Source organism: Melitaea cinxia, chromosome 9 (genome assembly GCF_905220565.1).
Source record: "Melitaea cinxia chromosome 9, ilMelCinx1.1, whole genome shotgun sequence".
Taxonomy (NCBI): Eukaryota; Metazoa; Arthropoda; class Insecta; order Lepidoptera; family Nymphalidae; genus Melitaea; species Melitaea cinxia.
The window spans coordinates 7,825,449-7,840,245 of NC_059402.1; the positions used below are offsets into that span (position 1 = coordinate 7,825,449).

General features: G+C 32.3%; 1 protein-coding gene across 1 annotated transcript; it reads left to right on the forward strand.

Annotated features, from left to right (window-relative positions):
• Positions 1–2,652: 2,652 nt before the first annotated feature.
• On the forward strand, positions 2,653–13,909 carry LOC123656215 (cytochrome P450 9e2-like). The gene is made up of 10 exons (XM_045591919.1): positions 2,653–3,100; positions 3,172–3,323; positions 3,422–3,545; positions 4,416–4,534; positions 4,645–4,823; positions 4,909–4,994; positions 5,959–6,174; positions 8,374–8,625; positions 12,713–12,926; positions 13,696–13,909. The coding sequence occupies exons 1-9, from the start codon at positions 2,845–2,847 to the stop codon at positions 12,874–12,876; spliced, it is 1,548 nt and encodes a 515-aa protein (XP_045447875.1). The 5' UTR covers positions 2,653–2,844; the 3' UTR covers positions 12,877–12,926; positions 13,696–13,909.
• Positions 13,910–14,797: the final 888 nt, after the last annotated feature.

The window sequence follows — 14,797 nt, forward strand, 5'->3', positions numbered from 1 at the left end:
TTTTCAGCCTGTTTTCTTTTTTTTATAGCTTCCGTACAATCTTTATCCCACCAAGGTGGACTAGGAATATGAGAAGTTTCATTTTTCACTGGGAAGATTTCATTAGCACTTTCAATCAAGACATCCGTGAAAACAGGAGCATCAATAAGTGCATCATTTGACAATAATTGTAGCAATTTTGTATCTACTTTATTACTAAATTGCTCCCATGTTTCTGATGTAACATTATTAAGATTATATCTAGGGAGCAGTTTTATGTTCTATTTTGGTATATTTACATTATTAATAGCACAAGAAGTGATTACAGGAAAATGATCACTTCCATAGGTTGAACTTAATACAGAACATGTTAATTGTGGCACAAACTGTGGTGAACAAATAGTTAAGTCCACCACGCTTTTACCTTCAAAAGGCAGAGTCCGCCTTGTAGGCTCTCCAGAATTAATAATACACAAATTATTTACATCCAGAATATCTAAAAGCTTTTTACCATAACTGTTACTTACTGAACTACCCCAGGACTGATGCTGGCAGTTAAAATCCCCTGTTATTATTAACGGCTTTGGAAGTGATGCTAAAATATTATTTATTTCATTTAAAATATTATTAGAAATATGAGAAATATATACAGACACAAAAGATATGTTATGTACACTTATAGCTAAAATAGAAAGTTCAGAACTATGTACAGGAATATTAATTAAATTAAAAGGAACGTTTTTCTCAATGAGAAAGGCTACTCCGCCAAAACCATCTAGTCTATCTTCTGTGATGGTATTATAATTACGAAACCTAAGATTATTACTTGGCCTAAGCCAAGTTTCTGAGATAGAAAATAAAAAAGGTTTATAATTATTTAATAAATAAATTATGTCGTTTTTTTTATTAATTACACTTCTGGCGTTCCACTGTATTATTATCTGGGAACTGTCCATTTTGAATTATATTTACGATACACTGTATTAAAGGGGCAACGATGGACGGTAAACTTTTGTTGTTTTGTAAGTAACTCTGTAATAGTGAAAGCACATCTGAAATTTTGGCAAAATCATTTTTAGAGTTAATGATATCTACTGGAGTTGAATTTTTTTCAAATTCATTGAATGAAAATTCTTTTATTATATTTTTATGAGCAATTTTATCATAACCTATATTAGGCTTAATAGGATCCCGAGGTCTAGATATAAATGTTTTTTTGTATGATTTATTAGGATTTTGGCTAATATTTACTTCTTTACTAACTTCTGAATAAGATTTGTATGATGCTGGTATCTCTTTATTAGCCTCTGCATATGATACACACTTTTCAGCCATATGTAATTTAATAGATTTTTGCCTATTGAATTCAGGGCACGCTTTGCTATTTGCCATATGGTTGCCAGAACATAAACAGCAAAAATAATTATCATCATTGGCATTGCATGATTCTGATGTGTGCTCCTGACCACACTTTAAACACCTTGGCTTAGACCTGCACTGCAATTTTGTGTGTCCATAACGACAACATTTGTAGTATTGGATTGTGGGAAAGATGTAAAGCTCGACTGGAAGAGAATTGTAACATATAAAAATTCTTTTTGGGAGGACCCTGCCATCAAAATAGATTACTACTGATTGTGTGGGCTTCCACACAGTAGCGCCTTCAACAACAGTTTTGTAATTTAAACGTCTAACCTTTACAACTTTACCACAACCAATAGGTGTAGAAATATTTTTTATAATTTCTTCTGGGGACCATTCTATTGGCACACCCCTAACGATACCGATTCTAATAACATTAAAAGATGGTATAAAAGCGTGATAACTATTTTCAAGAAGCAGGCTATTATTTAAAAAAGAATTCGCATCTTTAAAATTATTAAATGCTACAGAAATTCGGTTTCGTCCTATCTTTTTCAAGCTGCCGTTAATAATATTATATATTTTATTTTTCATAAGGAAATCTCCGAATGTGATTGGGTGTAAAATCGTTCCATCGTTATCACCTTTTGTAATTTTTTGAACATGAATTAAATAAGGAGACACATCATTTTCGTTATAAATATTTCTGCCTATGGGATTTTTAGAGACAGTGTTATCAGGTTGGAGCTGTGATTGTGGTACCGAAACGGGGACATTTTTATTATTTTCATTTGTCTCATCTGATTTCTCAGACTCCGAACAATGACAACCAACTTTTTGGTTTCCCGCGTTTTTTCTAACTTTTTTATTACATTGTTTACAAATTTTATGAAGACGAGATCTCTTAAGTGGCTTTTTACTCATAGAGTGATCAGTTTCCATACTCGATTCATCGTAATCAATTGTAATAAAATTGCTAGGTTGCGGAATATATTGTGAATTAAAATCATTCCCGCCACCCGGGTCCGGAGGTTCGTTCATTCTATATAATAAATATTTACATACACTTACCGAAAATAGAAGAAAAACAAACTAAATACAAAACTAAAACTAAATAACTAAATATATACACTTTACACCTGATCTGAACTATATTTAAAGTAATTTTAATAGTAGCAAGAAAAAACACAACCGCGCGCGTTTAAGTTTCCCGCTTCAAATTCAAAGTTAAACGCGGCTATAATTATATACTCTGGCTACACTACAGCTTTAAAACGCAATTGCTGCTTGATTTGATCAAAGAGTATTTTAAGGTAGATTTGATTGCTGCATACCTACTGCATAGTTGCTGTGTAGTGTGTAGTTGTCATATGAGTTGTCATAGATAAGTATAATATGGTCTACAGTAGCTGTGTACTTTGGTTGTGTACTCTTTGATTGTAGTATCGGTCCTTGATCTAAAAGTTAAACATCGTTTTTAATTTTAAAAGTTGAGAAAACAAGATGGAATTTAATACTGGGACGAAAGAGTTATGGTATTTCATTATTGAAAATTGGAAGTTATTACTTCTTTTAAATTTAATATTCTATCTTTATTTTTATTACACTCAAACGTTTGATTATTTCGAAAAGCGAAATATTAAATTTATGAAACCAGTTATTTTCTTTGGAAATGCGTTAACCAGAATTATGGGTAAAAAGCCCTTTATATCTTATCAATTGGATGTGTACAATTATTTTAAAGGACACCGTTATGGTGGTAAGTAAAAAAAAATTTTTGCACTAAATATTTTTTTCTCATTTACATTACTTATGTATTTTTTTTTCTAGGTTTTTTTGAAGGGCGTAGACCAGTTTTGTACGTCTTAGATCCTGATTTAATAAAATCTATCACAATTAGTGACTCTGATCATTTTATTGACCGAAGTACTATAAAGACGAGAGAACCAAGATATTTAAGCAGATCACTTTTGGCTTTAAAAGTACATGTTATTTAATAACATTTATTTTATTAAAACTTTACAATTTCAGCCTATTATACATATTCTATTTAATATAATTAGAAAAAAATTATTTCTAGAGTTCAGAATGGAAGGCAGTGAGAAGCTTAATAACACCCACGTTCAGCTCAGCTCGCCTAAAAAATATGTTTCCATTAGTTCGACATTGTTCTGATCAATTGGTTGAACTTTTGATGCGTTTTGGTTAGTATGTAATTTAGGTTGTAATTAATATCAATTATAATATATATATATATATATATATATATATATATTTATTTTATTTTAATATATATAAAATTCTCGAGTCACGATGTTAGTAACAATACTCCTCCGAAGCGACTGATTCGATTTTTAAAAAATTTTGTGTGCTTATCGGGTAGGTTCAAACAACATTTGCGGGGTCAGCTAATACATAGATATATATATATATACTTCATTAATCTGTGTATTTCTTACATATTAGATCTTTTTCAGTTTTATTTTTTTAAAAACCTGTCTCGACAATAGTAAACATAATTAAATAATAATATCTGTTTTGGTGCAGTTGTTTTAAAATTATGCACGTACTGTGTGGCTACGGTACTGAAGAATATAGCCACCCCCTCTCTGCCCGTGGGTGTCGTAAGAGGCGACTAAGGGATAACACAGTTCTGCTACCACCTTAGAACTTAAAAAGCCGAACGGTGGCGGGATAACCATCCAACTGCTGGCTTTGAAATACACAGGCCGAAGATGGGCAGCAGCGTCTTCGGTACGATAAAGCCAGTACTGCGGTCACCAACCCGCCTGCCCAGCGTGGTGACTATGGGCAAAACACATGAGTTCACGTTATCTTTGGCGTAAACTTGTGGAGGCCTATGTCCAGCAGTGGACTGTATAGACTGTAATGATATGCACGTACATACATTTCGATGATCCTCTTTGTTTATATTGATTTATGATGGAAAATGACATTTTAAATATTAAAATTTTTCTAATTGTGTTATACCTATTTGTATTAAAAAAAATAATTGAGGATACTTATCAACTACCTTGGTATCTTTGTTTTGCAAATAGTTTTAATCCTTTCAGATAATACTGAAATTGAACTGAAAGAGATGACTGGTCATTTTACTTTAGAAGTTACAGGTGTATGTGCATTTGGGATAAGTACTGATGCACTCAAAGATGAGAATGCAGAATTTTATAAAGTAAGTTAAAGTATACATATATTAACTGGACCTATCAGTAAAACACAATTTTTTTGTTGCCTTACTTAATATGTTATTATTACTTTGTGAGCATGTTTTTGTTATTTTAGATAGCAGAGAAATTTAATTATATGTCTGTTCCTAAGAGGATGTTTTTCTTTTTTATTTTGATGTTTATGCCTTCAATGTTCAGATTTATTAATATATCATTTATGAACCATGAATCAACTAAAAAGTTGGTGAAAATATTACAAAAAACTAAAGCTGAAAGAATGACCGCTCAATCTAAGTAAGTATTGATGTGTATGAGTGTTTTATTAAACAGTTAAAAAGAAAATTTTTATTTGTATGATTCAAATGTTTTTTTATTACAGGAGAAGTGACTTTTTGCAACTTTTAGTTGATGTTGCAATTACTGAGAAAGAGGAACTTGCAAAAACCGGCGAAAATTCTAAAAGATGTAAGTAATTAATAGTAGTAATTTATATTATTTCCATTTCTCTATTTATTTATTTAACAGTTTATTTAGAATAAGAATCTGCTACAGAACTTTAGCACACTACCTACACATTTTGAATTACAACTCTTAGTAAGAATATTTTTAACTTTTTGACTTTACCATTAAAGACTGTTAGTCATGACATTCCTGCAAAAATTAGAAAGAGACAGCTAGTATTTACTGTTCCTTAAGGTCCCGAGTAATATCGTGCCTCTTGAATTGCGCGATAAATCTATTGCACACTTGCCTAGGTATAAAAAATTAAAAAACTGATGGATATTTTTAGTTTTTTGTTTTAGTAATGAGTACGTCCTAAAACCCCTAGGGTGTTCCTTCTCTCAAATGAGTACATCCTACTTTATTTTTCTTTTCTCTTTATTTCAATCAGCCTCTTCGAAAGCATTTCATAGGTTTTAAACATGATCTAGGTCTAACATTTAAAACTCATCTTGAATATAATTTTGGATTTGCTCAACACTTAAATTTTTTAACCCTAAAGTACAGCACGTGTTAGCTTACCTAAACAATATTTTCCATAGCATTCAAATCGGGGGAGCGTGCTGGCTATTTTATCACCATAACCACGCAGTCATAAATGATGGCAAATTTTCGAATATTTTTTTAAATTTTATGCGAACAGCGAATAAAATCGCTTTTGCAACCGGTGTAAAAAGCAGTGTAAGAAAAGTTCAGCGTCTCCTACATAATGCTAGACATTTAAGCAGAAAGAAAATGTTACAGAAACCATCTTTACGTGAAATGAATGAATCAGTGAATGAAAAATGTGTGGTATCCTTAAGTTTTGTTGCGGACTGTACCTACATAATGTATTAAATACATACACACTCAAATATTTTGTGCTATATTCTTATAGTAAATAATTGATTTGTTAATTACTTAACCTGATACCCTTATTTTGTTTTAGATTTAGATGATGACACATTAGATGCACAAGCGTTACTATTTCTTTTAGCCGGCTTTGAGACTACGAGTACATTGCTATCATTCTTTTTCCACACAATGGCAGTCAATCCTGAATTACAAGAGAAATTAAGAGCTCATATTGAAGACATTACTAAAGGGCAAGAATTATCCTACGATCATCTCTCACAGCTTGACTTTCTTGAGGCAACAGTATCAGGTACTAGTAAGATTATTGTTAAATTTGCTTACTTCAAACCTTTGTTAATTACTTAAGAAGAGATCGCTGTTTAGCGATAAGACCGCCTGTCGTACATTTCCTCTTGTAATGTTTTTATAAATTGTAAACTTCTTTTTATGTGTACAATAAAGAGTAAATTAATTAATTAAGGTATATATTAATAATGTATCAAAATGTGTTTAACGTTTAAATCCTTTAGAAACGACGAGAAGTCCCTTGCAGGTAAATTTGTATAAGATTTTGATACTCTATCCTTATCTACTATGACATATAATCTATAATCTATAATCTATAATCTATAATATATATAAAAGCGAAAGGTCACTCACTCATCACGAAATCTCCGAAACTATAACACCTATAAACTTGAAATTTGGCAGGTAGGCTCCTTATAAGACGTAGACATCCGCTAAGAACGGATTTTACGAAACTCGACCCCTAAGGGGGTAAAACGGGGGTTGGAAGTTTGTATGAAAGTCCTATGTTTTTGAAGTAAGAGACCTCAAATTTAAAATGTATGCTCTATAGATGGTGAGAAAGTGTCCAAATAATGTATCTTTAGAAATCAACCCCTTTTTGGGGTTGAAACGGGGGATGGTACGTTGACTCACTGATCACGAAATCTCCGAAACTATAACACCTACAAACTTGAAATTTGGCAGGAAAGCTCCTTATAGGGCGTAAACATCCGCTAAGAACGAATTTTACGAAAATCGACCCCTAAGGGGGTAAAACGGGGGTTGGAAGTTTGTATGAAAGTCCTATGTTTTTGAAGTAAGAGACCTGAAATTTAAAATGTATGCTCTATAGATGATGAAAAGGTGTCCAAATAATGTATCTTTAGAAATCAACCCCTTTTTGGGGTTAAAACGGGGGATGGTAGGTTGACTCACTGATCACGAAATCTCTGAAACTATAACACCTACAAACTTGAAATTTGGCAGAAAGGCTTCTTATAGGGCGTAGACATCTGTTAAGAACCAATTTTACGAAACTCGACCCCTAAGGGGGTAAAACGGGGGGTTGGAAGTTTGTATGAAAGTCCTATATTTTAGAAGTAAAATACTTGAAATTTAAAATGTATGCTCTATAGATAATGAAAAGGTGTCCAAATAATGTATCTTTAGAAATCAACCCCTTTTTGGGGTTAAAACGGGGGATGGTAGGTTGACTCACTGATCACGAAATCTCCGAAACTATAACACCTATAAACTTGAAATTTGGCAGGTAGGCTCCTTATAGGACGTAGACATCCGCTAAGAACGGATTTTACGAAACTCGACCCCTAAGGGGGTAAAACGGGGGGTTGGAAGTTTGTATGAAAGTCCTATGTTTTAAGTGTAAAAGAAATTTAAAGTGTATGCTCTATAGATAGCGAGAAGGTGTCCAAATAATGTATCATAATCTATATATATAAAAGAGAAAGGTCACTGACTCACTCATCACGAGAACTTAATAACCGCTGGATGGTCCATCCATCCAGGATGGACAAAGATGAGGCAGGGAGGTAGATTATAGTTAGTTGACGTCCGCTAAGAACGGATTTTGCGATATTCCACCGCTAAGAGGGTTTAATTAGGGTTGATAGTTTGTATGAAACATATACAGCCTGAAAATAAAACTAAAAATGTGGTGTATAGAGAGGTTTTATAAAAATAACTATTAAATTATACTAAATTGTGCCTTTTAAAAAGTTACTCAGTGTGATAAGTATTTCAAGTGACTGAAATAAAAAATAATTTGCGTTAAAAATCTTTATAGTAATGTATATCTTCATAACCACGCGGACTTAGTCGCGGGCGACGGTTAGTGTATTAAAAAACAAAGTCCCCAAAAGTGTATGTGATCGATTCGCTCAAAAACTACTGAACGGATTTTCATGCGGTTTCACCAATGGAGAGAGGGCTCCAAGAGGAAGGTTTACGGAACGGCTAAGCCGATTTTGATGAAAGTTTCACTGGAAGTTTGCCGGGAAAACTTTGTGACACACTGATTTCTACGCGGGCGAAGCCGCGGGCACAGCTAGTTATTGTATAAATTTAATTTAATATAAGTTGTATAGAATCAAGTCATTTCCTGTCTACAAACTCAGCGTCATTGTGAGTCAGGTTTAATTTATTTGCTCTATGTTTGTCAAATGTAACATAATCTATTACATCTCACTGCAAATTCTTTCAGAGACTTTGAGAATGTATCCACCATTGGGTAGAATTGACAGAGCATGTACAAAGCCATATACAATTCCTGGCACTTCAATACAACTTAAAGTTGGCGATGTTGTTGCAATACCCGCTTATGGTATTCACATGGACCCAGATATTTATCCCGAACCAGAGAAATTTAAGCCTGAAAGATTTTTGAAGGAAGAGAAGAAAGAGCGACCTTCACATCTATTTTTGGCATTTGGAGCTGGACCAAGAAACTGCATTGGTAATATATTCTCCTTAACTTTTGAAGTAAAAATATATCCTTATAATATTGTATATTATTATAGACCTTCAATAATTGTATTTGCTCGCAAACGAAAAAAAAACCGACTTCAATTACATCGACAAGTAATACAACGTAAGTAGACGAAAAAAATAGGTAAAAAACTTTTTAAGTTAAACGGTTTTATGTTAAACATACATTGCAATGTTTAAGATAAATGTACTAAAAACCAAAAAATAATAAAATAGATACAGTCGTGGGAATTATAAACATATGCATAGACTAGACTAAAATAAAACCGTGGGGCACGTCAATTGTCTACAATCGTTGATTAAAATGTTTGTTTTGTAATGTTACACTATAATTAGGCAGTTGTTCAACCGACAACGATGGACGTGTGATAAGTAGGGCTAGAATGTGGAAACAAGCTAGCAAGCTCGATTATAAGCGAGTTTTAGGGTTTCATAGTGGTGAGCGAGTAGTACCTTTATCATATGTTTTGTCGATTAAAGACAAACTACGAGCAGTGAAACGATTCCTCGCCAGCCAGCAGTGTGAATGTCCAACGATAAACTAGTTGAAACATCTCTTTTATTTACATGGAGTGTATAACTATTGGAATTTCCATGAGCAAGAAAATATTAAGTAATTTCCTCACCGTCTGCGGGCCAACTGCCTATTTTAACGACGAATTAAACGATTCTTCTATCGCACATTAAGTCGATAATTTGTAGACAATTGACGTGCCCCACGGTTTTATTTTAGTCTAGTCTATGCATATGTTTATAATTCCCACGACTGTATCTATTTTATTATTTTTTGGTTTTTAGTACATTTATCTTAAACATTGCAATGTATGTTTAACATAAAACCGTTTAACTTAAAAAGTTTTTTTACCTATTTTTATTTTCTAGTTTTTAGTTTTTATTTCGCATTCTGTTTAATTCATTTAGTGCTTCATTATTGCAAGGCCCATCTTAAATATTGAGGTTGTATAGTGCACTGTATTCTTCTTGTCAAGCCCTTTTATTTGATACCCATATTGGTGGGATTGATAAAAAATTGTTATCAGACATTTGGTAGCGGCGGCCAGCTTAGATTTCAATTTTGCATAGTAAATTGTATTCTACTTGTTGAGACCTTTCATTTGATACCCATGTTGATGGGATTGATAAAACCTAAGTTATCCGCCATTTTGTAGAGGCCGCCATCTTGGATTTTAATTTTATATAGTACATTGATTATACTGGTTGAGCACTTTCATTTGATACCCATATTGATGGGATCGATAAAACCTACGTTATCCGCCATTTTGTAGCGGCCGCCATCTTGTATTTCAATTTTTTATAGTATATTGTATTCTGCTTGTTAAGCCCTTTCATTTGATACCCATATTGATGGGATTGATAAAACCTACGTTATCCGCCATTTTGTAGCGGCGGCCATCTTGAATTTATAATGATAATGAATAAACATAATTGTATTGTCACCAAAATCCAAAGTGTATACAAAATTTCAGATTAATCGGTTGACAGGAAGAGGGTGAAATTTGAATTACTAAATTTGACCCAAGAATAATAAAAAATAAAACAAACGGGGTGAGCTAAATAAAACCGTTTAAAAAATAACAAACGCATTAGTCGTCACTACGATTTTAGAGGGTTCCCCCGATTTCTCTAGGATTCCACCATCAGATCCTGGTTTTCTTATCATGGTACCACACTTGGGATATCTCCTTTCCAAAAAAAAAAAAAAAACATCAAAATCGGTTCATAAACGACGAAGTTATCCCCGTTACATACGATATATATATATATATATATATATATATATATATATACGGTCGAATTTAGCAACCCCATCCTTATTTGAAGTCGGTTAAAAGTGACTGTTTTTGTACATGTATTAAATGTTTTATTTACCTTCAATGCTTGTGAAAATAAAAATAAAAGATAATTATATAGGAGATGTATAATGAGAAAAAAAGTCATTAAAGCAATTATCATTTTAATTATTTGCAATTTAATTAATTACTTTTAAAAGTACTTTTGATTTATACTTTACACCGTAGAATAATTGATATTAACACAATGAAGGCGGTTGCCTAAACAATATAATTTTATAACAAGGTAAATACACTGTTATCTTATATCACAAAATAAAACAATGAGATTATGTTCTTTAAATAATAATGAATTAAAGATCGTTCAACATATTAAACACTTATTCATATTAAAATAATGTAGACAATCAAAACGAGAATGTAACAAAAAGATTTTAGATTTGTAAATTTCAAACAAAAAAACGCCAGAACCTGTTTTTGTCCAAGCATGTGACCATGGAAGCTGATATACAAAAAAGTATGATATTACGTAGGAGACGGTGTATATATTAGATTCTAGAACTAATTTTTAAATGATAGACCAAATCATAAAAAGATGGCTGTGAACAGGAAAACTTGTAATTATTTTAGTTTTTTAGTATTAGTATTGTTAGTTTGGTTTTATTTGGATTTCTAGATGTAAATTGTAATTATGTGAATTGCTGAATCACGTAAGACTTATTTTTGGATTGGTTGTATTCTTACTGTTACCAAAAACCACAAACTATTTATGTATGTTTAAACAAATTACTTTTCACTATAACCAGGTATATATGTATATTATAAAATACCTATATAAAAATTAATGTTTTTCTGTCTGTACTTTAAAGAATCGTAAACTATGCATTTGATCACGTCATGATATTTAGCAAATTGTTGTGCAAGAGCGTGTAAAGGTTTTTCAGTTGGTACCACCAAAAAAAATTATATAAAAGTGTAGAAACGCGCGTTTGTATATATATATATATATGTTCGTTCGCGATATATTCGGAAAGTCAGTCCCTAAGGATTCTCCGATAAGGAGGTCCCGAAGGATTTTATTTATGAGTTTACAAAAATGTGTGTTGAAATTATACCTCTTTAATACGTCTACAAAAAAGTCCAGATGGCATTTTTTTTTATGTATCTTCTTTAAGGTCATGCTGTTACTCATTCTAATTTCTAAAAAAAAATTGGTCACAAAAAAAAGTGGTAATTGGAAAGCTATTTAGCTATTTATTATTTATAGATACATTATTAATACATATTTATTAATTTAAATGCGTAGATAGTTTAAATTGTCATATACATTATTATCATTTAAACGAACCCTTAAGATGATGATATCATAGTTTCAAAATATAGTGCAATAGAAAAAGTGGTTGACGTTCCACTCTACCTAATGCTTATAATGTAGAGTCAAGCAGACGTTATTTGCTAGTGAGTATATTCTAAAATAGTATTTATTCTTAGCTAAGTGGTATATGGTATAGTTGTTATTGTGCTTGGCTTATTTTTATTAGTAGCCTTCACTACTTCACCAGTTTGGGAGGCCGTATTGTAAGACCCAGCCACGAAAATCATGCTTGTTGCAAAAAAGCATTCGGTCCGCAGCTTTGCGAGCTTCACCAACACCAAGATTTGATTTTCATTGATTAATTTTCAATGTCCCGTTTTCTTTATTTATTTAACAATTTATTATACGTATATAATTTTTATATAATCTAGTATTATATATATTTTATTTAATTATAAGCTCACCTGGTGAACTTCGTACCGCCTTATTTTTTTCTTCTTAAATGTAATAATAATTGCATATATCAAAATAAAATATAGCCCATCTTTCAAGTTTGATCAAACTGCACACGGTGTGCAAATATGATTGAAATCGGTTAAGTAGTTTAGGAGTCCATCGTGGAAAACAACGTGACGCGTAATTTATATATATTAAGATTAAGATATAATTTGTCATTGAGACTCACGTATAAAGGTGTGCTTACATAACATCTTTGTTTAGTGACGTCAAAGGTAACGTTATCTGTAGAATATAGAATTATAGATCATAAAGAAGTGTCTTGGGGCCGGCAGACTTGGGCGTTTTTGGGGTTTTCCCATGTTTTCTGCACTTCTGAATTAAGAGGTGTATTTGTGAGGGCCAATGTATAAAACTATAACTTAGTAGGTATGGAAGCTTTTAATTAACCAATTTCTAAATTTTGTTTTCAGGTAGTCGCTTTGCAATGATCGTCGCTAAAACGGCTATTGTCACTCTGATGAGGAATTTCAAATTCTCTGCTGGGCCAAAGACAGAGAATCCGGTTAAATTTCATAAGACTGCTCTTTTACTGAAACCTGAGTCAGGAATATGGGTGCACGTTGAAAAGATATAATTTGAAATATCTATGCAGTATCTTTTTTATCGATAATAGTACAAAATAATGTACGTAAGCTATAATTTGGTCAGTTGTAAAAAAGATTTGAAATTTTGTCGTATTTAGGTAGGCACTATTAGCTTTGTGGTTTAGGAATCTGTACTCAAAAGAAATCTCTATAATAAATTTTACTTATTGACAAAACAGAAAAATTATAAACATAGGACCTGTTTCACCGCTGCCCAATCCAACAGATAAAAGTTTATATGTTTTTTTCTAAGGGAGCATCCATAAATTACGTCACATGTAGGGGGGGGGGGGGGGGCGACGAGGGGTGACATTGTGTGTCAAGGGATGGGAAGGAGTTTAAAATTTTGTGACCTCACATTTTAAAATATACCATAATCTATATAATTATATTTTATATATTACTATTTTGTTAGAATTAAAACATGATATTTGAACTATTATAATTATTAACTAAATGTAAAATTGCAATATGTGATGTAGCTTTAGTTAGGGAGGGGTTGTGATAAATGTGACTAGCTATGACAACGATGGGGGAGGGGTCAAAAAAATCTTAAAATTCATGTGACGTAATTTATGGATGAATACCTAAAGATATATAAAGGACTGTTTTACTTCCTGTTGATAAATATTTCTGTAACTTACATGAGAGATAAACTTTATCAGATTCCGATGAACCAGGCCCTATATAATTATACAACTTTTTATTTAATATAAGTTTATACAAAAAAAGTGATTTACATTTTTATATTATAAAGTGAATAAGTTATTACCTATATTATTAATAAATAAATTATTGTATCATTACAGAATATTTATACATATAGCTTAACGAAATTAATTTATTTTAAATGCAAAAAAATATCTCAAATACCCTCAAATATTTGCAAAGTTTCATGTGATATAGAATTATAAATTACCTATATAAATATTATTGCCATAAATAAAATTTTACATAATAAAGTTTTAACAACCAATAAAACTTACCTATTATTTTTCCTGAGATATCCAGAATCCATGTTGACTTTAGCCTTTGTTTTTCAAGTGTTCGTATGTAGTTGTGCCCCCCTTGCTTCCGGCCACCAGCGCCCTCAGGGTTTGTCTATGCTCTTTGTCAACAGAGTGCTTTGGCGGCCATATTAATTACCTTTTTTCTTTTCTTCATTATATGCGTAAGTACCAGGTTACATTGCCTACGATGTGTAATAAATAATTCTAAGAATTTGCCTTACGATTTTCATGCGTTATTCTCAACAATTGACGAAACCAATGTACTAGTGTTCGTATGTAGTTGTGCCCCCCTTGCTTCCGGCCACCAGCGCCCTCAGGGTTTGTCTATGCTCTTTGTCAACAGAGTGCCTTGGCGGCCATATTAATTACCTTTTTTCTTTTCTTCATTATATGCGTAAGTACCAGGTTACATTGCCTACGATGTGTAATAAATAATTCTAAGAATTTGCTTTACGATTTTCATGCGTTATTCTCAACAATTGACGAAACCAATGTACTACTACCTACCAACCAACCAATGTACCAACCTACTTTTCAGCCCGATTGCCTATGATCAGCAGAATCTGTCTTGGAACCAAAAGCGGGCCACATTATTATATAATTACCTTCATCTATTAAATGCTCAGAGTCAGATCTCAATAGTGTAAGATCATGCACTCTCCGACCTGATGCAAGTAGAACTAAGATTGCAGTGCGTTTCGAAACCCGAAATAAATTGTCTTCATCTGGGCTCTGATTCTTTAGGAACTCTAAAAGAAGTATGGGATTCCAAATTTGAGGTTTTGCTGCTCTTACCTTTTTTTACTGATATAGCTCTTAACGTCTGCTTCACGAGAAAGTTCGAAGATATAATCTGTTCAGCAGTCCTAGTAAAGGTCGAAATAACCGACTTACGAACCAG